Source organism: Aphidius gifuensis, linkage group LG2 (genome assembly GCF_014905175.1).
Source record: "Aphidius gifuensis isolate YNYX2018 linkage group LG2, ASM1490517v1, whole genome shotgun sequence".
Classification (NCBI taxonomy): Eukaryota; Metazoa; Arthropoda; class Insecta; order Hymenoptera; family Braconidae; genus Aphidius; species Aphidius gifuensis.
The window spans coordinates 10,448,298-10,473,322 of record NC_057789.1 but is presented as its reverse complement, the minus strand read 5'-3'; the positions used below and the strand labels follow the sequence as shown (position 1 = coordinate 10,473,322).

Here is a 25,025-nt window from a genome sequence, read left to right as displayed (position 1 = left end):
CTATCTCCGCCATATCAATCATACACGTGGTGATCTTAAGAACAGGGTAAGTTATTAAATTTATTTTTCATTTTTTTATTTTATTACTTTTAATTATTTTTATATTAAATCTTTAGTTTACCTTTTTTTTTTCCAAATGTATATAAAATTTTATATTAATCTAATTTAAATTTTTTTTGTTTTTGTTTCAGCTTGCAGTGGAAGCTGATAAAATTAGCCGATACAATGATGCGGTTACAATGCAGTTTGGATCTACATGATATGGACGGATTAGATCAAAGTTTGAGGATAGATCGTCAGTGGAAAAAGGTGTATATGGGGCATTCAATGTCAACTCACAGGGTTTTTTCCCTCACCCTCACAGATTTGAAAACGAATATTTTTTTTGGGTTAGTCATCGACTCAGATGTACCTCTGATTTTTTTTTTATTCTTACCATTATTAACAGCCGAGCCAGAATAAAAAAACACCTCTTTCACAAGAGTAAACTACGATTTCGCCATTTTTTAAAAATCTGATTTTTTTACTGTAAGTAGTAGAGCACAAGATGAGCTTAATTTCCAAATTTCATCATGGGATAACGATGGGTTCATTATAAAAAATTTTTTTTTCCATGACAAAATCACTAAAATCAGACAAGATCATATGCCCAAACAACAGGTTTTTTTTTTTGTTTCTTATAGGAAATTTCCTCACGATTACAGGAAAAATACGAAAAAAATTCCCACGCATGCGCAAAGTGGTTAAAAATCAAGTTCAATTATCGAAAAAACGGCTATTTATCGGTTATATATCGTACAGTTATTAAAGAATCGTTATAATAATTTTAAAAACGACCGTAATAATAATTTTAATAATTATCGCAATAATAATAATTTCAATGATCAACGTCATAATGATTTTTCAAATGGAAATACTGATGATAATAATAATAAATTTAACAATTATAACAACAATAAAAATAATGATAAATATGCACATCATAATTTCTTTGAGAGAACAGCCTTAATGATTGGAGATAAAGAATTTACAAATAATGATGAAGATAAAATTACATTTATATTGGACTCTGGAGCTACAGATCATTTTATCAACAGAAAAGACATTGCCGAAAATTTTAGAGATACACGTTTGGGCCATATAAGTAAAGCGAAATTTTCAGAGATAATTAATAATAAAATGATAGAAGATTTAGATCAGATTTCAAATGTAAAACCGGTTGATATTGTGTGTGAGGCATGTATTAACGGGAAGCAAGCTAGATTGCCTTTTAATGAAAGTAAAAATAAAAACATGTGAGGCGACCACTATTTATTGTCCATACAGATGTGGGAGGTGCAATTAATCCACCGACAATTGATGATAAAAATTTTTTCGTAATTTTTGTAGATGATTTTACACACTATTGCGTAACATATTTACTTAAAAATAAATCAGATGTATTTTTCGCGTTTAAAGATTTTGTTGCAAAGGAAGAAAGTCATTTTAATTTAAAAGTGGTAAATTTATATTGTGATAATGGGCGCGAATATTTATCTAATGAAAAGAAAGAATTTTGTGTAGAAAAGGGTATAACTTATCATAGAATAGTTGCGTATACATCGTCGTTGAATAGGTTATCTGAGAGAATGATCCGTACAATTACCGAGAAAGTGCGCGTTATCTGAGGCGAAATTTGATTTGACGTTTTGGGGTGAAGCCGTATTAACCGCGACTCAATTAAATAATATTATACCTACAAAAGCGCTAAAACAAAATAAAACTCCGTTTGAAATGTGACATGGTGAAAAGCCGAATTATAATATTCATTAAGAGAGTTTATTAATTTTTATTTAGGTAGAAAACAAATTTCGTTTATTTCGTAAAAATTTTTATTGAAAGTCAAATAAATATAATTGTTACTGTACAATAAATGTTATTAAAAAATCAAGAAATTATGTTTAATTCACAAGAATTTTTATTTGAAATTAAATCTCAACAAAAAAAAAAAAAGGTTTTTTACAAAAAAAGTGTCAAGTATTCGAAATTGTCACTAATTGTGAATATATATTAATTAAGAGGTGATACCAGAAAGACAAGAAGAAAACATATTTTTGACGAATGTAATTAAGTCTCAACTATTGGGAAAAACAATTTTAAATAGTTAGTTTTATTAAATACACTGGTTGAATTTTTTTTTATTGTACTTTCAAGTTTCTGCGTCATATCTAAAAGAGCCTTGTATATTTATCTTCTGCGGAACTATACATGTTGTATATAGTTTATGCATATTGTGAGACCTAACTATTTGCTAGCTGTATTACCATCTCGAGTGTATACAGTGTATAGTTTATTGACTCAATTTTACAAAAAATCTATATTGTTTCAGAACTAGTTCGTTTTTTCCCTTTAGCACTGTATACTGTACCAGAATTTAGTAATAAACGACGTATAATATAATATTTTCTAACCAATAAACCTGAACAAGGCACTTGTCTGCCTCCTTCTTTATCAGTATACGATGACACATACCAATCGTCTGGATATTCACTGGGAAATGTTCTGACTATTATCTGTCGTAAGTCTCCAAAACGTTGAGTTCGAACCCTAAAAATCATTTTTTTTTCATTTCCAATCAACTTTTAACTATCAATGTAAATGTATATGGTATGTTTTTCTTCGAGTTCGTCAATAAACAGTGATGCGAATTTATTTTATTGAAAAATAAAAACTTACAACATAGAAGTATCAGTTCGCATTTCAACATGCAAAATGGCATCAGCTAACAGTGGTCGTGTTGCTGCAGACAATGACTTGTGTCGTCGGTAATGATTCAAAACAACTATTCCAAGTACAGACCTCCTAAGAGTATCTTCAAGGTTACTAATAGGATCACATGTTTCAATAGTCACAACTTTAGGCTTCATTTTCTCATCAATCCCTTCTTGGCTTAAACTAAAATCAACACTACCTACAATCAAAGTATGAAAAATATTTGCAATCAATATTTCCAAATAGTGATCGGAAATTTTTACGCATAAAATGTTTTACTTGGTCCAGGATTATTTGAGATTCCAAACTCAGAATTCCAACGTTTCAAAAATACTGCTTGCGGACCGGTTTTTGGTATAAGCTTTTCAATCATACTTTGAGTCAAGCACTTGAAAGATTCTTCCGTAACCTCTTCATCTAAAAATAAAAAGTTTTCATTGCATTCAAAATAATAATCGAAACCGAAACAAATTTCTTGTTTTCCTTTAAAAACTGATAATTCTCGAAGATAAGTGAAAACTGCAATCTACAAATAATGCTATCTCCCGGGCTCGTATCAATATTAAAAAAAAAAGATTATTTTTTTATCTACAATATTCCAACTATTAATAATTTTATTATTTAACTTTAACTAGGTCATACCCGCGCTTTGCACGATTGTTTTTATACATTTTTTTCTTCAAACGATGATTATAGTCAAGAATAATAATACAAAATAAGAATACAAAAAAAATAATAATACAAAAAAATAATATATTAATATTTAAATGAATAAAAAAAAAAATATTTTAAATCCCCTGAGAAAAAATATATACCCTGGATATGCGCCATTTGGATATATCCGAGAGTGCGCTACTAGTGCTATTCAGTGATGCCGTGAAACGAGACGAGACGAGAGCGACGAGAGTCAGTTCTTTCTCGTCTCATCTCGACTTTAAAAGATCTATCTCTCTTCTCGTCTTGTCTCTCGTGATGAATGAAAATTTGTCTCTCGTTTAAAATATTCTCGTGTCTCGTCAGCTATCTCTCGTCTTGTCTCGACTTCTCTCGGTTAACAATTTTCTTTTTAGTAGTTTTATTTACAATATAAATAGTATATTCATTACTTTGATTTTTTCATTATATTAATATTTTTTTTATTATTACGAGTTCTCTCGTCTATCGTGGCATCACTAGCTATACTTAAGAAATTCCAGGATATATCTGATTAGCGTCCAGAATATATATGATCTATCTCGTGGTAAATACCACGTGCGGCACTTACGAGGTACCCTGTATATGTACACGGAGAAAAATTTTTAGCAAATTTTGCTATGGCGTCATATCATTGAGGGTCTATCTTCTGACTATTAAAATATTTACTATCGTGTTAACAAAAAAAAACAATTTTTGCTTTGAAAAATTAAAATGTGCCATAGCAATTTATATAATGTTTTTTTTTTTGCTATGTTCAGATAAAAAGTTACAACGCATAAAGAAATTTTTACCGAGGCCAAATTTATAAGTTATAATTGAAATGATCCTCTGAAAATTTACAATGTGCCATAGTAAAAATTGAGGTTTCTTAGAAATCCTATAAATGTCACTGATCAATACAAAGAAACATCGTTAAAATTACAAAGGGCCATAGCAAAAACAATGACAGACTGAGAAATGTCAACTGCCTCCACTTTTTAGCCGACTGCGCAGGCGTCTTTGCTGATTTATAAATTCTTAATGTAAAACAAACAAATGTTAGTTTTCGTAACCATTGTTGTGGCGCAGTGGATAACGCGTAGGGTTTCCAATCAGAAGTTTCCGGGTTCAATCCTTGATCAAGTCGTAAAATTACGAAAAAAAAAAAAAAAAAAAAATTATAATTATTGAATGAAAAAAGAAAATTTTTTATAATATTTTTAATAAACAAAATAAATTTTGCGTTTGACCATAAGAAAAATTACTATGGTACACAAAAAAAAAAAATAGCCACGCCCACACGATATTTTGCTATGGCCCATATGAAAGTATCATGAAACAAATAGATGGCGCAGCTCAGCTATGGGCCATTGTAAAATTTGCTATGTTTTTTTTCGTAGAAAAAAATGAAAAATTCTCTCCGAGTAGAATAAGTTTCCGAAATTTCAAAAATTCAAATTAATAATTAAAAAAGTTATCGAGTTAACAACAATAGAGCGTGGTCACGTTGCATATACGCATATTGAAGGTTTCAATATGAGTGATGGCAAGTCATTGATTTGTTGCGCGCGTATAATAATCATTTAAATTTCCATCAGGATCAGATTCCCATTCACTTGCTTCAGATAAACTTGTGAATTGTGATATAGAAACTCTTATTAGAATCACACTCATCGTCTTTAGATTCAAAAATTAAATTTACAACTACATCATTAGTTGAAACCCCCACATCAAAGCTATCAATAAACATTAATTGAGTAGACTCAACATATGTATATGAATGTGTGTCTATATCAATAAAGTATATATGTATATAGTATATTCAAAATAAAAGGTTTTACAAGAAAACATATAGTATATAGAATAAACAGTTTTGCACTTTACCCTTAAATGTAATTTCCCATTTTTTTAAATCCCACTCCATTAATTTTTTTAACACCCACTGATCCATTATAACTTTTTCAAAAGGATAATAAATTAATTTACTTTGTTAAGAAAAATTAGGTTCACGATAAAACAACATTCAGTAATTGCTGTAATTGAAACAAAAGAATATTGCTTGTAGACAGCTATGATCTATTCGACAATATGTTTGCAAATCGAAATAATTGAGCGTTTTTGCCACTGTAAGAACTACGATTGCAATTGGCACTTTGTAACTTACTATTGGTTGTGCAGTTGTCGACGTCGGAGTATAGCAGGGGGGGATCTCAAGGCAACATGACATCATCAGCAAGTAAGAATCTGGATATTTTACTATAGTAAACAAATTATTTAACTTAAACTAACTACTACTTAAAAAAAGAACAAGAAAAACTATATTAAAATGAAAAATTAAGAATTATTTATTACAAAATTATGAAATTCAATTTTAATGTGACAATAATTATAATTTTAAAATGAAGATATACTTTTCCGATCATTTTTTTTTTTTAATTAGTTTTAATAATTATGACATGAAAATTCATTGAATAACGTTTCTATAACATAATGACAATCTTAATAAATAAATAATAACTAATTTCTCGTTCTTCCGATCGATACTAAAATATTCTCAACTTCTGAATATTTCTCAACTTCTTGTAAACTTAAAAAGTGTTATAGAAATTTACAATACTGTACCGTATTTGACATTTATTCACATTAAATTTATTATTTATTCAATTTTTTCATTCAGATATCTATATCTCAATTTATATTAATATATAATAAAATTATATTTATTAGGTTTATATTATATTCATCATTCAAATATTAGAAATATCCATACAAATTTCATAATACATTTTCTGCAATATCATAAATGCTTATACGAATATGACAAACAAGTATACCGACTGAAATTATATTAAACCCATTATTAGTTGTAGATGAACATTCCCTAATTTTAGAACAAAATGTATTGTAAAACTGTCGGTATGTGATGATTTAAACGTTCAAAAATATTGGATTAAAATAAAATCTGAGAAATTGAGTTATTAAAAAAATTGGACAATAAATAAACAAACAAAAGAAAAATGGCTCATTTAAAACAAAAATTACTACATTAAAAAAACCTAATTATTTAATTGAAAGAAAATTTTTTTTTCTATTAATCGAATATTTCCCTGAAATAAAATTATTCTTTACCGTAATCCAAGAAAAACAAAAAATTCTCAATTCAGAAACATCTTGGCTGCATGAAAACGTTATTTTTTTCAGAAAAGTATTCAATTAAAAAAGGTTTTTATTCAGTCCATTCTCAAACTCAAATGTCATTTTTTATACAAAATGGATTTCACATTTCGCTTTTCAAAACTACTAACAATTCGTTGATTACGAATAATGTTTTTTGATGTGTAAACATCTTTAGGCGCGGGTGCCAGTAAGAGTGAAATGAAAAAACCAAAAAAAGAGCGTCATATCCTGTGACGGATGTTAGCCTGACTCCATTACTATAATAAGCGCAATGGTAGATTATGTATAGTATAATAGGTTATCCAGCGGTCGGTAACTGTTACCATGAGGCAATTTTGAATATTAATGAATTAGGAGATATCTGACATATGTCATTTATAAGTGAAAAAAATATATATTCAATGAAAATACAAAATCAATTTATTTTATATTTGGAAAAAATCTCCAGTAAATTTAAATATATATCTATTTGGACAGACATAATCAAAATTGTTTTAAAATTTACTTTTCGTTTTTTTTTCGTAAATTTTTAAACATAACATTTTGTTTTTTGTTTCAAATCAACTATAAAACACATACTTTTTACCTTAAAAAATCTAAAAATGACATTGTATACAAATTCTAACAGGTATAACTGAAATTTATTTACAATTTACTTTTTTTTGTAAATAGACAATGAAATTTTTTTTTTTTTTTCATAAACATTAGTCAGTTGAACGTTTCAGCTGCATATATTACTTTTTATCGATATTTTATCGATATTTTTTTTAAAATGTATACAATTTTTTTTTTTCAAGAAAAAGTCAAAATTTTTGTTTTTTTTTAAAGAAAAACTGCTAATTATTGATTGTCGCGTATTGTTAAGCACGAATATATATTTTTTTTTCGAAAATAATGAATATATCCAAGTTTATTTTACTTGGTCGCTAGGTTTTTTACTTAGCTATATTTTTAACTTAGCTATATTTTTTACTTAGCTATATTTTTTACGTAGCTATATTTTTAACTTAGCTATATTTTTAACTTAGCAATATTTTTTACTTAGCTATATTTATAGCCAAACACACACAATATATAATTTTATTTATCTTACTTAGCTTTATTTTACTTATTATTTTTTTTACTTAGCTATATATTCATAGCCAAACACACAATATCTACATAATTTTACCAGCTCTATTTTTTTCTCAGCTATATTTTTTACTTAGCTATATATTTTTACTTATATTTTTAACTTAGCAATATATTTTTACTTAGCTATATTTAAAGCCAACACACAATATCTACATAATTTTATCAGCTATATCTTTTACTTAGCTATATTTTTTACTTAGCTATTTTTTTTACTTAGCTATATATTTATAGCCAAACACACAATATCTACATAATTTTACCAGCTATATTTTTAACTTAGCTATATTTTTTACTTAGCTATATTTTTTTACTTAGCTCCATTATATTATCAATTATGAAACAATTATTATTAACATTAGAAAGATATCGATAAATCGAAATTTTAAAAAATATTATAACTCGAAAACTATTCGAGATATCGAAATTTTTTTAAAAACATTTTCTTCTCCCTGACGATCTCTATTGATTGCCATTATTAAATTTGAGAATTAATCGTTATTTCAATAACTATACGACATACAACCGATAAATAGCCGTTTTTTTCATATTTCAACTCCATTTTTAACCACTTTGCGCATTCGTAGGAATTTTTCGTAGAAACACGCCGAAGATGTTTACACATAATAAACCCGCGAGTCTAGATGGCTCACAAAATTTTTTGTGTTGACTGTTGTGAATCAGATACGTGAAGGAGAATTATCGTTGACGTTCAGTATATGTACAGGCTCAACTCATATTATGGGAGGAGAATATGTACTGATATGCTTACTCCACACACTATAGTTCCTCCTCTCTGATTCTGATTCGCTCCGAGTGAAACGAATTACCATCACCGTTGCAACTTTCAAATTACTGTATCTTGTGATTCCACACTATTCAGTGAACGTCAAACACAAAATTTTTTTTCTTTCATTTCATGAATAGTTAGTGATATATGAATAAAAATCTTTGATAAAAATTAAGCTGTGTCTTCAATTCACAATTCAAAAAAGTCTTAAATTTTTTAAATAAATAATTTTTCCGGAATAATTGCTATAATTTCTATGTATTCCAAGAACAAAATGATTATTATTTAAATGTGAATTGATATTTTATTTATTCGTTATTGAAAAGAAGAGCGTGCACTTCATTTTATTATGGATAATATTTTCAATTCGAGATGTAAGGTTATTTTCCGTAAACTCTCACCTATATAAACTCTTAGTCAGATTCAACGAATCCTGAAAGCTAACGAACTGTCCTCCGATCCACGACAGCTATCTTATAAAAAAAAGTTCTTTACTCTTTTAAAGCATGATTTATACTAAAACCTAACTGAGACCAGGAATTGAACCAAAGATAGACAAAATGGATAGTGAACGCCTAAATTAACGACTGTGCCACTAAAATAATAAGTAAACGAAAACATATCCTTTGGCTGACTCACATATATAGCTGCCGTTGCCAGGTAATAATGTTTCGGGATATCACACAAAAGACCTTAGGTGAAATAAAATTAAGTTAATTACGAATGCCATGGACACTAAATTCCGATATTCCCCCGTTGCATCCCACTGATCTGGGAAGCATCATTGAGACACACATATACCACAATGTTAAATTAGTGTAACGCCCTACACTTGGTGCATTAATGGCCCATCAATGCCGGATATGTACGGGAATCATGTCAGCCAATCATTGGCGAAAGTTTGCTAAACATCGGCCAATGTTGTTTTCTGTAACATGAGATAGGCTGACATTTTCTCGATTCAATCCCGATTACTTTTTAGGCCAGTCCTAAACAAATGTCTATTCGAGTAATACATTTAATGTTTAAGGTTGTTAAATTTTATTTGATTTTATTTTATAACATTTACAAGCTTCTGAAAATCAAAAATAATTTAACTAAAATCGTCAGGCGATTTCAAGAGTGGTCAGCCTCTTAATATAGTATATCAAACTATAAAAATAATGAATATACAATTTTTTCTTGAACAAAGAAGACTGATGTGGAGTTCTCGAATAATAAGCTGTAAACCAAAGAATGTCGAAAACTATATGTATATATATATATATATATATAAACATCGAAACCACAAAGCTTTTTTATTATTCTGTGCACATACACATAAAAATGCATGTATAGAAACACAACAACTACAATAGTCAGTTAAAATGCATGGGCACAAAATCACTTGTTATATTATTTAGACATTGTCGGAAATTTGATATTATTTATTTAATAATTTGAGTTTATTCAAAGGAGTAATAGTGAAACAAAATAAGAGATTATTTTAAAATTTATATTTTATTTTTGTTGAATTTCTGGATGAGATTGTGTGTGCCTATGGTATGATTGTAATATGAACTAGTACACGTGTGGCCCTGAATGTTTTCCTGGAATATTTGTGATGTCGGAATGGGTCATAAAAGAATTGGATAATAACGAACATTCTGGTTGATACATTTAAGATATGAGTCTTTAGTCTTGGTCTAAACATTGCATTGACATGATCGTTTATACGTAGCTTTGATCATTAAAGAAAGATATATAATTTACATCTACATTTTTTGATTATTTAAAACCTACCTCAAATAGATTCGAGATTTATTTCAATTAATATTGAACTGGAGTTGAATTAATTAATAAATAATGAATTGCAATATCATATTCAAATCAAAATATTCTAACAGACATAATAAAATATGAATACGACTGATTATAATTGGAAAAAATGGTAGAAGTTGTATCACATGCAAATAAATGATATACGGTCATACGGAAAAATGAGAATTATAGCAGTATTGATGCAAAATTAATAGTTCGAATTTCTAGAAAAATAAATACATAAAATTGAATTGAAACGGTTTACAAATTAATTTTAAATTTTCGAACAGCCAACAATTTGTCGGATACGAACAATATCTTATCTGTTCTACAGCGGATATGAGTGAATCCTTGAATATGTATAGTTATTTATATTATTGGAAAAAAATATACATGCCTACTGATGTCAACTCTGTTTATCATGAACCATGATTCATAGTCCGCCCCTCTTAAGCTGATTCGTTTAAAGTAGAGGGGGTTGCCATTGCCACTTTCAATGCTTGAATCACATGAATCCACACAAGTGCAGAGAAAACGTCTGGCGGTCTGGAGACGAACATATTGCGCGACATTAGTCCCCGGAAAAAATGTCAGTCTTTGACAACGTGAACAATTTATTATTATATGTTCTGCAAATTTGATTAGCTGACAAGTGTAATAAAATTTCATTTTCGTTTATTCGTGTATTTTAATCTTATACAGTGATTTTTTTTCTACAAAAAAGTCATAAATTGAGCAATGATTCAGCGAAAGTTCTAAGTCTCTTGGCTCAGTTGGCTTGCATGCAAGTGCTGAAATGACTGATATTTTTGCTCAACTGTATGTGTATGCTGTAGAATGGAGCAGAGAATTATATTCTATTCAAATTTTTATATTATATTTTCAAATTCATATACATTATAAAATATTATGAAATAATAGTCACTTACATTATACTGCAGTATAAGACAACACAACATTTTATTATTGAATTTAATATTATCATCCTTATTTTGGTTTATCTGTAGTATATAAAATTTTGGTTTTTACAGAGCACAAATGTCAAAAGCAGTGAAGCCAAGTCAATATGCATTAGTCCAATGGGCTGATGGCGTTCGAAAAGGACATTTCACTCCTGACGTCCCGATCGGCTGGATCAAAGATTTTAGTGACAAGAAATTTTTGAATGGTGAACAGCTGTATGAGATAGAGTGTTATCCGATCAACAAAAATGGCGAATCAGAATACTGGCGAAAGCCACTTGCGCAGTTCCACAACGGTCGTATTATCGAAATATCAGGTAAATGTGCTATACACGGTAAAAAATTTTTAGCTGCAGCAACGAGCTAGATAGCTGTCCCTCCTATCCACACCAGATTTTACTATGTTTTATAGTACTGGTGGATGTTTTGGGAAATTTAGCAACATTTATCATGTAAACAGTGAGTTTTACTATGTTTGAGAATTTTAATCAGACGTAGTAAGTATCATAATACTCAATCGTAAAAATGGCCATGTTTAAAATAAAAAGTACTATGTTGTATAGTCAAAAATATATTTGATTAAAAAAATATTTTAAAAATTTGTCTATTTTTTTTCTGTTGTATTATTAACGCAGAAGCTTTTGTTTTGTTTTGTTTTGTTTTGTTTTGTTTGTTTTTTTTTTTTTTTTTTTTTCACACTCTGACCGGGAATCGAACCGACGAAGTATGTATTGACGTGGTTTCGGGTACGCTTTAGACCGCTCAGCTACGGGACTTAACTGGGACTAACGTAAAATTGACTCTTTTGTTTGGTATTTCGTCTTTCTGCATTTTTTACCATGTGAACATAGTAAAATTCGCTTCAAATATCGTAACTAATATAAAACACACAATTAGGTACCGAATGATTATTTTAACGAGCGTCAATTGTCAATTCTACTATGCTAACATAATAAACATTAATTTACACATAGCTCTTTGTATCTACAGTTTATTGAAAGAAAAAGATTTCGTTAGTACTTTCGACTATGTCTTCAGTAAAAAAAATCTTGTCAAAAATCCGAAAACATCCACCGGTACTACAGTAGCATAGTAAAACATAATATTTTTTTCTCTCCGTGTAATGTACATTTACTAATTTTTAAAATTATTATCTGATTAATTTTATACTAAATTTGATGCACCGAATAAACGCCAACTTGAATACAAAATCTTATGCTAAATTTTTGATAACTATATGGATTATTTTAGTCATTGTTAATAATAATTTGGTGCATCAGTCAATAAAGAGAGGTTATGAACACAACAGCTGTTGACATTGGGATTATGTCGGACCTGACGAGCTGGTTAGCCACGCTAGCTATCCAGCCGGCTGGAATAACTAACCGATTGTCTTTTTAATATAGCGGACCTGATTATTAAATCAACTATCTATTTTCTTGTATTAACTATCCAATGCCTCGTGGCTACAGCTAAAAATTTTTTTCCGTGTAATCTATAAGCAATATAATATCGATTATTATTTGTATAATAGGAGCTGATACAAATATAATTCTATATTATTACAGATTCTCAAGAAAAGCTTGAACGAACTTTGAAGTCACTTGGTGGAAAGAAATATTCAGAGCCTGCAATTCATTCGGTGCTGGAGCGAGCCAGTATACCAAATCGTTCTTTACCTCCTGATAGTTCAAGTAAATTATCCTTGAATTTTAAAGAAAACAACACCGAAAAATTGAATCAACCAGATGATACTTTACAAGAGAACCTCAATGAAATTCATAATACTAACGAAAATCAAAATAATAAAACAGTTGATAGTATCAAAAATTCAACATCTCAAAGTATCAGAGATCAGCGTAACAAGAGACGAGACAAGACCCCACGGGTAAATATCATTTCGATTACATTAAAAATTATTAAAAGTGAATAATTAAAATTGATAAAATTTAATAATGTGGTCATCTACGTTAATTCTATAGATAAACTTGCTGAAAGTATTCAAATTTATCTGATAAATTAATTACATGCAAGCTTATTGTTTTTGATTTAATAAATTAATTTGATTTATTTTTTCGGACCCAGGTAAAAATCACATGTCAATTTGAGGTCATATGTTGACTTCAGACATCAAATTAAAGTAACTTTAAACTCAATTTTTTCAAAAATATCAATATTATAAAAAAATTGAGAACCCGTTCTATTATTGTGTCGATGGACCGTAATATAAAAAATTAACATTGATTAACATTAATTGATCGGGTGAATTTGTCTATAGAAAATCACAATGTTAAAAAGTAGAATTTACTTCAACATTTAGTTGATTTTACATAAAAAAATTTTGATACAAATTAAACATTTTATTGTCTAACTTAAAATTTGCCAAATAAGTCAGCTATCACTACGGGTCGTTTTATACATATAAGTGTAATAAGGGCCGTTGAAGTGTATTCAGTGTGCAATACTGTGTAATGTTCTGAAAGTTGCATTTCCCACACGAAAAAAAAATATATAATTTATATATAAAATTATATATAATAATTATATATAACAATTATATATAAGATTGGGCGAAAACGTGTATATAATTTCTATAAAATTTATATATAATAGTTTATATAAAATTATATATATTTTTTATATAAATTTTATCACATTCCCACCGCCCCCTCTCTCCCCTTCCCATGAATTGTTTTTATTCAAAAATTTTCTTAAATTTTAATTTAAAAAATCACTTGTGACGAAAATTAAAATTTTCAATACTCCGGTGGGTCATGTGCAATTATTAATTGGTTCATTTTTTTTTTTTTTTAAAATAAATGTCATATTGCTCATAAGTTATGTCGTTTTGTTTACTACGGAATATTATTATAAACATATGTTCATCTGTGTGAGTGCGTTTTACTGAGCAGGGCTGCCATTTTCGTGCGACTAATCTGCCTCAATATAATTTTGACAGATTCCAATGTTAATCAGTTCCGTGACTCCGAAAATAAAATTTTGTAATTAATCATCAATATCTTTGTCAATTTTTAAGATATCGCGTTCATATTTGCGGCAAATTGTAGATAAAAATAAAATGACACTTTAAATTAGTCGGTGGAAGTTAATCGGATGGATAGTTTAAGAGTTATTAATTTAAAAAAAAAAAGACGAAATGACAAATTTGATATTTTTAGCATTTACGGCTTTAATAATTACTTTTTAAAAAAACGAAAATATACGAATTGTAGGTATTAAAAATACGCTTCTTTTGATCATAGTATGAAGTCTCTAGGTCTATTGGCTAAGGAGCTACGACTCTTTTTTTTTTTCTTAGACAAATGCAATACGTAAAAATCAAAAACATATCTTCCATCAGGATTTGAACCCGGGACCTTCTGGTTGGGAGGCAAGCACTTCACCTCGAAGCCACAAATTTTATGATAAATCTTTGCAAAAATATAAATAAGAGTATGACTTTTCTCAATTTTTTTACTTTGCTGTTTTAATCATAATTCTATTACTGACTTTTATTCAAATATATAAAATTTTAATTTTAACATCTCTTTGTTCATATTTTTATGAAAAAAAAAAAAAAATCGGTATTAAAACCACAAAGTAAAAAAAGATCTGGTAACGTTTGTTGGGGCGTGTGGCCCGCGTTACCGTTGAAAATTAAAAATTTTCAATACTCCGGCTAGGGCCGTGTTAAATTTTATCTTTTAAATGGTTTTCAAAAGTAACAATACAATAATAGTACATTTTTTTTTATTTTTCTGAAAATCGATTTTTTTTTTTTTTTCGTTCGAGTTAAGGCAAGCTATAAATTCTGTTAGAATTAACGGAATGACCTCATATTAGGCTCAAAAAACGTGGTTTTTAAAACTCTATCGCCCCTCAAGGAGTTTATCCTGATTCCAATAGTCAATTTTCTTCTATTTTTAAAACAAAAGAGACAAAAATATTTCAAAAATTCTATTTTTTACTATTTTATGAAAACTATAATTTTTTTTGAAAAAAGTTCGACTAAAAGTTGTAGGATTTTACCACACATGCTTTTTAAGTCATATACAAAGTATTTAGGACGATTTTCTCGAAAGTTAGAACGTTTTTCAAAAATTACTCGAAAACTAGGAAAGCAATAACTTTTGATAAAATTGTAGTAAAGACATTAAGCTCAAACAACGCGTGTTTCGAAACTCCATCGCCCCTCATGAGAAAGAGCATTATCTGTTCAGTCACTTTTTTTTTTTTTTCTAAAAACTAAATTAAAAAAAAAAAAAAAATTGGTTTTTTTTTAATTTTTATGAGAAATGTGATCCATAGATCAAAATTTTTCCAAAGAGGCGATAAAATTTTCGAATACGCATGTTTTAAGCCAAATATGAAGTCTCTAACACCATTTTATCACGAGTTATTGTTTCCTTAAAAAATGGAAACGGCACAAGCTATAACTCAAAATGGAGTAGTCGCAGAGGTTTCATATTAGGCTTAAAATAATTGTTTTTCAAAATTCTATAACTTTTTCAAATAAATTTTTATCGCACGAATAGTATTTTTCGTGCAAAAAAAAAAAAAAAAACACAATTTTTTTTTTTTTCGTTTTTTGGGAAAAAAAAAAATGGCCGAATAGATATCGCTTTTCTTTATCAAGGGCGATAGATTTTCTAGAGCCGCTTCTTTTGAGCCGAATCCGAAGTCTTTACGACAATTAGTTTAGAAGTTATGAACGTTTTTTTTTTTTTGGGGATAAATCCAATACTGCGGCTGAGCCTTTCGGCTCCTAGCCTCCGTAAGAATTGAGAGAAGTCATATTCTTATTTATATTTTTGCAAAGATTTATCATAAGATTTGTGGCTTCGAGGTAAAGTACTTGCCTCCCAACCAGAAGGGCCCGGGTTCGAATCCTGATAGAAGATTTGTTTTTGATTTTTTTAAATTAAAATTTAAGAAAACTTTCAAGTAAAAACAATTCATGGGAGGGAAGGAGGAGGGGGCGGGGGGGAATGTGATAATATTTATATAAAAAATATATATAATTTTATATAGACTATTATATATAATCGTTATATATAAATTTTATATAAATTATATACACGTTTTCGCCCAATCTTATGTATAATTGTTATATATAATTATTATATATAATTTTATATATAAATTATATATTTTTTTCCGTGTGGGATTGGAATAACTTGAATGTGGTAAGTGAATAATTCAACAATAATACAAACATAACGATAAATTTATTCTTGCTGAATATTGTTTATTGTGGGTAACAAGTCAAGGTATTGCAGTGTCAATGATAATTTTTGTATAATGCAATTTAGTAATTATTTTTATGTTTATTTTTTTGTAATTAGTCGCTACTTGTGTTAATTGTCTGTGAGAGAAATTAGCCGACGCAGTCAGTCAATCTTTTTATTTGTTATTAAGTTATATGAGTAATTTAGTTTTTAAAAAATCTATCAATTTTTTGACTATTTTTCCAGTCTGATTTTTTGTTATTTTACTAAAAATACCGTTTTATTAGTGTTCCGTAGGACACTTATGTTTTCACTTTTCGTGTGACTTTTTGTTATTTCGCGATAAAAATAAAAGTTATGAATCGAATTGGCTTCTATGAAGCCCATTAGGTTCCATTTTTTTTCCCAAAAGCAATCATCGTATTTATTTTCAATTTTTGGCCCTTATCAGTTGTGATAGTGCCATTTTTCTACAGGGCCCAATTTCAAATATTGACGGATCGGATCCGGCAATGATTCAATCGACGACGCTTCATCTGTAGACTCTACGATATTTTTTTGAAGTTTTTTGGTCGTTTATTTTTTTTTTTATTAAACAAAATGTAGTGTCAGAATTTGTTTTTGCAAGATATTTTTTGAACCGCCGAACCGAATTAGTTGATGTTAAATGAAATTTATGTTTTTTTTTTTTCCCAAAAGCAATCATCGTATTTATTTTCAATTTTTGGGCCTTATTAGATTTAATATTTCCATTTTTCGATAGGGCCCAATTTCAAATATTGACAGATCGACTTCGGCAATGTTTCAATCGATGACGCTTCATCTGTAGACTTTACGTTATTTTTTTGAAATTTTTCGGTCGTTTATTTTTTTTTTATTAAACAACAGAAATGAACACCATTAGAAAATTTTTATTTTCAAAACGAAAAAAAAAGTCATTTATTTTACAACAAAATGAAAAAACAAATCAAACAACAAAAAAAAAAATAAAAAATCCTACGGAACACTTAGGGTGCACCTTGGGGGACTTGACTATATTTTTTTTTCTTATTCTTTTTACGGCAATAACAATAGAAATAACAATAACAGCAAAAATTACGTCCGCCTAAATCAATTGATAAAAATTTACACTGAGATATTTTATTATAACGCTGAAGCTGGCAGCCAACTCAGGGATCCATAGGGTATATAACGAGTCCCGTTCATGCAATTTTAAAACTTTATTTGAAACAAAGAATAAAAGACATTAGACTGTGTCGATTCAAATTTTTTTTTTTTTTCTTCTCAAAGTAACCCTTTATATCGCTTTTTTGGGAGCTCAAAAGTAGAAGAAAAAAATTTGAGCTTGAAAAAAAATTTTTTGGAACTTGCTAATTGCTTATTCAGTTTTCTCGTTTGAATAACATAGGAAAATAACAGCATGTGCAATCACATCTTATTTTTCTGGCGGATTATAAAAAAACACATAAAAATAAGTTGAGATTAAGTAAAAATTCACCAAAAAAAAAAAAAAAAAAATTATACGACGAAATCCATAAAAATGTTTTTTCGTAATTGTTCAGATTTCTTTTTTAATTGTGAACTTAAAAATTATTGTAGTATATGAATCGTATTAATAACCAATGACAGACGGGAAGATCTCTCGAAAACCTATGGAATAAGCCATATTTGAAAATTTTAAGTCGAAAAATGAGTTATTCATCTTTATTAGAGAACAAAAGTCAAAAAAACTTCATTTCTATGGATTTCATCGTATAATTTTTTTTTTTTTAATGAACTTTACTCAATCTCAACTTGATCTTTTATGTAATTTTTTATAATCTTTTTGAAAAATATATTTACAACCTTGTAGCTATAAAATTTGACAAGTAAATAAGATTTGATTGAACATGCTGTTATTTTCCTATGTTATTCAAATGGCTGAATGTGCGATGAGCAAGTTCCAATAAATTATTTTTCAAGCTCGAATTTTTTTTAGGTACTTTTGAGCCCCTGAAGAAGCGATATAGAAGGTTACTTTGATAAAAAAAATAAACAATTTGAATCGACACAGTCAAATAGACATGCATGCGATATGATGCTAGAAGAAAACCTACGGAAGAGATTTTACACCCGTACGCGACCACCCAGAATCGTTTCCCCGCAATTTTCCATTTATTTTTTTTTAAATAATTTTTTTCGTCAACTTAAAATATGAATCACCGGGTTTTAACAATCCTATTTACACAGTAAAAAATAGTTGGTAAAATTAACAAATTCAGTTTGTTAATTTAGGTCCACCAACAAAACGTTTGTTAATTTAACAAACATTTTATTTGTTAAATTAGGTCTACAAATAATTGTTTGTTAATTTTACAAATATTTGTTTCTAAAATAAAATTTACAAACAGCTGTTTGTTAATTTTACAAATTTTTGTTTGTAAAATGAAATTTACAAACAACTGTTTGTTAATTTTACAAATTTTTGTTTGTAAAATGAAATTTACAAACAGCTGTTTGTTAATTTAACAAATACTTTTTGTTAAATTTTTTTTTTTTTTTGTTTAAGCAAAAAAAAAAAATGTATATTCATTTATATGATATTTTTTGATACGTAAATTTTATTATTTTTCATATAACTAAACAATGAAATGATTCACTCTGTACAATTGAATATTTATACAATATTATTTTATCAATTAAAATATTTACAAAAAATAATCTGTTACAATAACTAATTTTTTATCTATAGACTCGTTTATATTCCAACTTTTTGTATGAGGTAGATTGATTACTTCATGTATTCATAATTCAAAAGTATTTTCTACAATATATCCTAAGCATGATGGTGAAATACCTTCTGTTTTCCAACGTTGACAAATGATATAAAACTTTAAATTATGTGAAAAAATCATAAGGATTTTTCCGAAAGTTGGAAAACTATTAGTATTTGATGTACACTGAAAAAAAAAACTTCTGTAAAATAGAAGTTTTCTTCTTGCAAATAATTTTCTTGAATCATGAACAATCTGTTCTTGATTTGTGAAGAATATTTCTTATTTTGAGAAAAAAAAATTTCTTGAATCAAGACGTCTATGTCATAATCCATGACATATACGTCTTGGTCCATGAAACATTTGTCTGAATTTTAGAAGTATCTTTCTTGGATTATGACAAAAAGTTTCTTGGTTCAAGGCAATATTGTCATAATCCAAGAATATTTATGTTATGATTTTAGAAGTATCCTTCTTGGATTATGAAAAAAAGCTTCTTGCTGCAAGGCAATATTGTCATAATCCAAGAACATCTATGTTATGACTTATGATTTTAGAAGTATCCTTCTTGGATTATGACAAAAAGTTTCTTGCTTCAAGACACTGTTGTTTTTGAACAAGAAAAAAAATTAACGTAAATAAAACAAACATTCCATAAAAAATTATTATTTTTATTTTATTATTATTATTATTATTACTATTTTTTTTTTCTTATAAAATATTTGTTTCATTCACGTTAATTTTTTTTATATTATCAGATGAAAAAAAAAATAAATAAATAATTTAAATTTTTTATTATGATGATTGTAACACAAGAGAAACAAAAAATCTTCGATGAGAAATCTCGCGTCCGTGGTTAAGTTGGTTAAGGCAGGGTACTAGCATAGGTAGACTTTAGGGTAACAGGGGTTCAAGTCCGAGCAGTTGTCAAAAAAAAAAAAAATTTGTGTGTGTTAGCAGTACGCGCGAGGGAAGTGAAACTTCTTTCGCAGTTCGTCAAGATATTCGTAACGACTTTAATAATATTGACAATCAATTAATAAATGATGATATTATTGATGATATTAATAATATTGATAATGTTTGTAGTGTAGGGGTCTTTGATTTTCGGCGATTTTTTAAGTACTCGAGTACTGGATCGATTCATATCGAGTACAAGTATCCGATTCTTTTCAGAGCCGATTAATCGATTCACGATTCTTTTTCACCGAATATCGCCAAAAGAATCGGTCTTGTTTTCTCACAAAGCGCATTGTTTTAGGTTTTATAAACCTAGGCCATCATTTGTATTTATTTTAAACTATTTTTTAATATAAAATAAAAAAAGAAAAAAAATTAGAAAGAAACAACAAAGTTCGTTGACACTTGATGATTGGGGATTGGCCTATGACAGTTCTCATATAAATAATAAATATTAATATTAAATAATAAATATACTAATATAAATATGAATATTATTTAATATTTAATATTTAATGAATAATAATAATATTTAATTATTTATTACTAATATTTATAATATTCTCTTTTTCAACATCATATTTTTCATTCAATTTCATTCGTTTTTTTTTCTATTAATATTGTGTATACATAAAAAATAATGTATGATTTAAAAAATTAATAAAAAAATAATTATAAAAACACGATTTCTTAAACGATTCTTTATGAATCGAGTACTTTTTGTGGCGATATATCGGCTTCCCGATTCTTACAAATTCGATTCTTGAAGATCGATTCCTTTTTTAAGAATCGAAGAACCTTATTATAGTATAAATGATGATATCAATATGATATTTATAATAACAATATCGATCATATTGCGATAATATCCAAACTATAAATATTGATAATATTATCAATATTATATCGTTGTTGATAATTATATCAATATTATATCGTTATTGATGATATTATTATTATTAATACCATTGATATTATTAAAATTATTATCAATATTATTATTATTCATATAATTATCGTTATTATTATTATTATTTATACTATGAATATATATAAATGATAATAATAACAATAATTTATTTAATTCAATATAATCAATTATGTCTTATTGATATTAGCTCCTTTATGCAATACATCTATAATAATAATATTTTGAAATATAAATACTAATAATTACTAATATTTATATTTTGAATAGTTATTAACAGTACTATTATTATTTTATTATTGTATTAATATATATCGATATTAATAATATTAATATCAATGATTTTATTATTATCGATGATATATTATTGAAATTATTATTATTATTATGCATACCATAAATTAATATATATTAATAATATTATTAATAACAATTATTTCAATAATATTATACAAAATACAAATGTCAATAATAATTTTGATAACATTATAAATTAGGAATAGGAATTAGGAATTAGGAATGACTATAGTCATAATATAAATGATATTAATTATATTAATAATAACATTTATAATAATAATATTTGAAATATAAATACTAATAATTATTAATATTTATACTTGAATATTAATGTCAGTATTGATCTTATCATTATCAATATTATATCGATATTATTATTATTATTAATATGATTCATACCATTGATATTATTACTAATATTATATTGATATTATTAATATCGATGATATTATTGAAATTATTGTTGTTATTTTTATTTATACTATCGTTATAGATATCAATAATATCATTATAAATAATAATAATTTCAATAATATTATGAAGAATAATAATATCAATTTAATAATAGTAATAATATCATTGGTATTCATTATATCCATAATAATAATATCGATATTAATAATAAAATAATAATTATAATAATAATATCAATAACATAAATATACTAATAATAATTTTCAATTGAGTATATGTATTCATTTATAATTTTTTGATTCATTATTTTCATAAGCGCTGCGAACCGATCAGCTACACTATTGGCAACGCACACACACATTCATTCAAAGCATATCTCTTTTTTCGCTCGTAGCCACTCACTCACTCACTCTTATTAGTTATATGGGCAAATGCTTGCTCGGTCCGAGCGTTCGCTCGGTCTGAGCATTCGGTTGCGCCCGAGCGTTCGCTTGCTCCGAGCGGTCGCTTGCCCGAGCGTTACATGGCCGACACACTGATTTTTTTTTCACTACCCTGCGAAAAGAAGTTTCACTTCAAAAAAAAAAAAAAATGTATATCAGAGCAACATCAAAAAAACCAAATAGGAATAAATTCTTTTTTTTCTTGTTCAAAAACAATAGTGTCTTGAAGCAAGAAACTTTTTGTCATAATCCAAGAAGGATACTTCTAAAATCATAACATAGATGTTCTTGGATTATGACAATATTGCCTTGCAGCAAGAAGCTTTTTTTCATAATCCAAGAAGGATACTTCTAAAATCATAACATAAATGTTCTTGGATTATGACAATATTGCCTTGAACCAAGAAACTTTTTGTCATAATCCAAGAAGGATACTTCTAAAATTCAGACAAATGTTTCATGGACCAAGACGTATATGTCATGGATTATGACATAGACGTCTTGATTCAAGAAATTTTCTTTTCTCATAATAAGAAATATTCTTCACAAATCAAGAACAGATTGTTCATGATTCAAGAAAATTATTTGCAAGAAGAAAACTTCTATTTCACAGAAGTTTTGTTCTTGGTTTTAGAATTTTTTTTTTTCAGTGTACAAATAAATTTTTGTATTATCAAATGTTCACCTCAAATATCAACACTATTACCTATAGAAATATAATTATTTGAATTTATATTTAACTTTCTGTTAATAATATCACAAAATTCACTTGATTTTAAACTTATTATTTTTGTGTTGTTAATTTGTGGTTCGTTTACAGAATATAGTTTTCTATTATTCCATGATTGTAGCATACATTTTTGATGACGATTAGCCAGTGTATGTGCTCTGTCTTTGAAATTTTTCAACTTGTATACGAAACTTTTTAAAAATCCATTTTTACTTTCGTATCTCATGGTCCAATGAATTCTTGGTGCTCCTATTTTATTTATAATCATTGGAAGATGTGTTATCAAATGATCTTTCATTATCAATGATGAATTAAATTCATTAATAATAAGACTATGATGGTCTTTAATTAAAACTGTTAGTCTATCTAACATATCATAGCTTATTGTTGGAGCAAAAACAATTTTCATAATTTCTATTAACAATAAAATAACTCTCCATTTTTTTGTACCCTCATGATTCAATTTCGTTATTTCATCAGTTAAAAAAAGTGGTAAATAAGTTATCAAACAAAACATTTGAGCACCACGCTGACTTACTAAATTTGCGTTTTTATTTAAATCTATTGGACATGGATGGTTAGATCTATTATGTAAGCCATAATCAAAAGTTGATATTTTATTATTTAAATTTGACAGATCGACAATACCTATCTTGATCAAATATTTAACTACATATTTTATATATAAAAACTTTTAAATTATGTGAAAAAATCATAAGGATTTTTCCGAAAGTTGGAAAACTATTAGTATTTGATGTACACTCTACCCAAAGATTTTTTTTTTTTATACTATAAAAATTAAATGTATCATTATTACAATATTCTAACTGATGATATAATGAGATAAATTCTGATTTAGTTCGCAACAGACTTTCATTTAATGAAACACTTTTTCTAGCTTCTTTTATAGTTGTTTTACAAATTCTACAAGAATACGTGGCTACGAAAGATTCATTCATACCTATTATTTTTGCTCCTCCCAAATTACCAAAACTTACACATATTAAACTACCTTTGACAAAAGAATTACGTCCTTTTATAAATATACCATCTGTTTCTAAAATTTTTGAATCATTAACTATTATTTTTAAAACTGGATTTATACCAAAACTTTAAATATCAAAATCATAACCGAGGGCAAGTAAACGAATATTGTCTAATTTTGAAAGCATATGTTAAGGTAAATTTAAAATGGAAAAGCAAAAAGCACCAATTTTGTGTATACCTGCTTTCGGACTCAAAGGGTTGCAAACCTCAAACTCGTCATAATAAATTTGTAGATGAATTGAAATTTTATTTATTTGAAAAAATGTATTATTTTTAAATACACTACCATCTTTGTAACTTCTGTATACGTTTTGTATTTGATAATTATTATCAGCAAATTTTTTAGTCAAACATTGTTGATGAAATTTATCTTGAAATAAAACCACATCTCTGGGTTATTTTTTTATGTTTTAAAAGTTCACTTGCCACAATATTGACGATAACTTTTCTACATTTTTTTGTTGAATATCCTAAATCATTGTATGATTCAAATATTTCATCACCATATTAGTGATTAATGAGAAGTTCTTTCAATTGCTTGATAAAATAAAAAAAATTAGATATTCAGTAAAGTGAAAAAAAAAAAATACAATTCAAATTCTTTATTAACAACTAACTTTAGCTAAAACCACGTCCCCAATTATTTTTTTTTTTTAATTTCGGTTTTTTTGGTAAAGGCTCTTTGTCGTCATTGAGATCAATTGGTTTATCTGATGGTACTGGTATAACATCAGCACTTGTACTACCATCAGCATGCTTTAATCCATGAGCTCGTGTAACATTAGCAACTATATTTTTAGCTGAAAAAACATCACATAATATGATAATGTCAACAAATAATCAATTTTTTAGTTAATAATTTCAATAAAATAAAAAAGCAAAAAAATCTTACATATATCTAACAAATTGACTATTTTCTGTCTAAGTTTAGATGTC

At 27.3% G+C, this 25,025-nt stretch overlaps 2 protein-coding genes across 7 annotated transcripts in view; one reads left to right on the top strand and one right to left on the bottom strand.

Annotated features, from left to right (window-relative positions):
* Window positions 1-2,024: 2,024 nt before the first annotated feature.
* Window positions 2,025-6,616, bottom strand: LOC122849082. 2 transcript variants are annotated; one of them, XM_044147651.1, is made up of 4 exons: window positions 6,556-6,616; window positions 3,031-3,168; window positions 2,716-2,950; window positions 2,025-2,586 (listed from the first exon to the last, which is right to left on the bottom strand). In XM_044147651.1, the coding sequence occupies exons 2-4, from the start codon at window positions 3,122-3,124 to the stop codon at window positions 2,355-2,357; spliced, it is 561 nt and encodes a 186-aa protein (XP_044003586.1). In that variant the 5' UTR covers window positions 3,125-3,168; window positions 6,556-6,616; the 3' UTR covers window positions 2,025-2,354. The 2 variants fall into 2 exon arrangements, with proteins under 2 accessions (XP_044003586.1, XP_044003585.1); XM_044147650.1 differs by lacking the exon at window positions 6,556-6,616 and adding an exon at window positions 5,311-5,570.
* A 2,206-nt stretch (window positions 6,617-8,822) lies between these two features.
* LOC122849081 overlaps window positions 8,823-25,025 on the top strand; it is a 28,509-nt gene continuing 12,306 nt past the window's right edge. For 2 of the 5 annotated variants that reach the window (XM_044147644.1, XM_044147648.1), the window contains exons 1-3: window positions 10,847-11,143; window positions 11,356-11,603; window positions 12,855-13,174. In XM_044147644.1, coding sequence (XP_044003579.1) covers window positions 11,121-11,143; window positions 11,356-11,603; window positions 12,855-13,174 — 591 coding nt within the window. In that variant the 5' untranslated portion in view covers window positions 10,847-11,120. Of the gene's footprint in view, window positions 8,899-10,842; window positions 11,144-11,355; window positions 11,604-12,854; window positions 13,175-25,025 lie in introns of those variants that run through there. The other 3 variants (XM_044147647.1, XM_044147646.1, XM_044147645.1) reach the window with 3 other exon arrangements.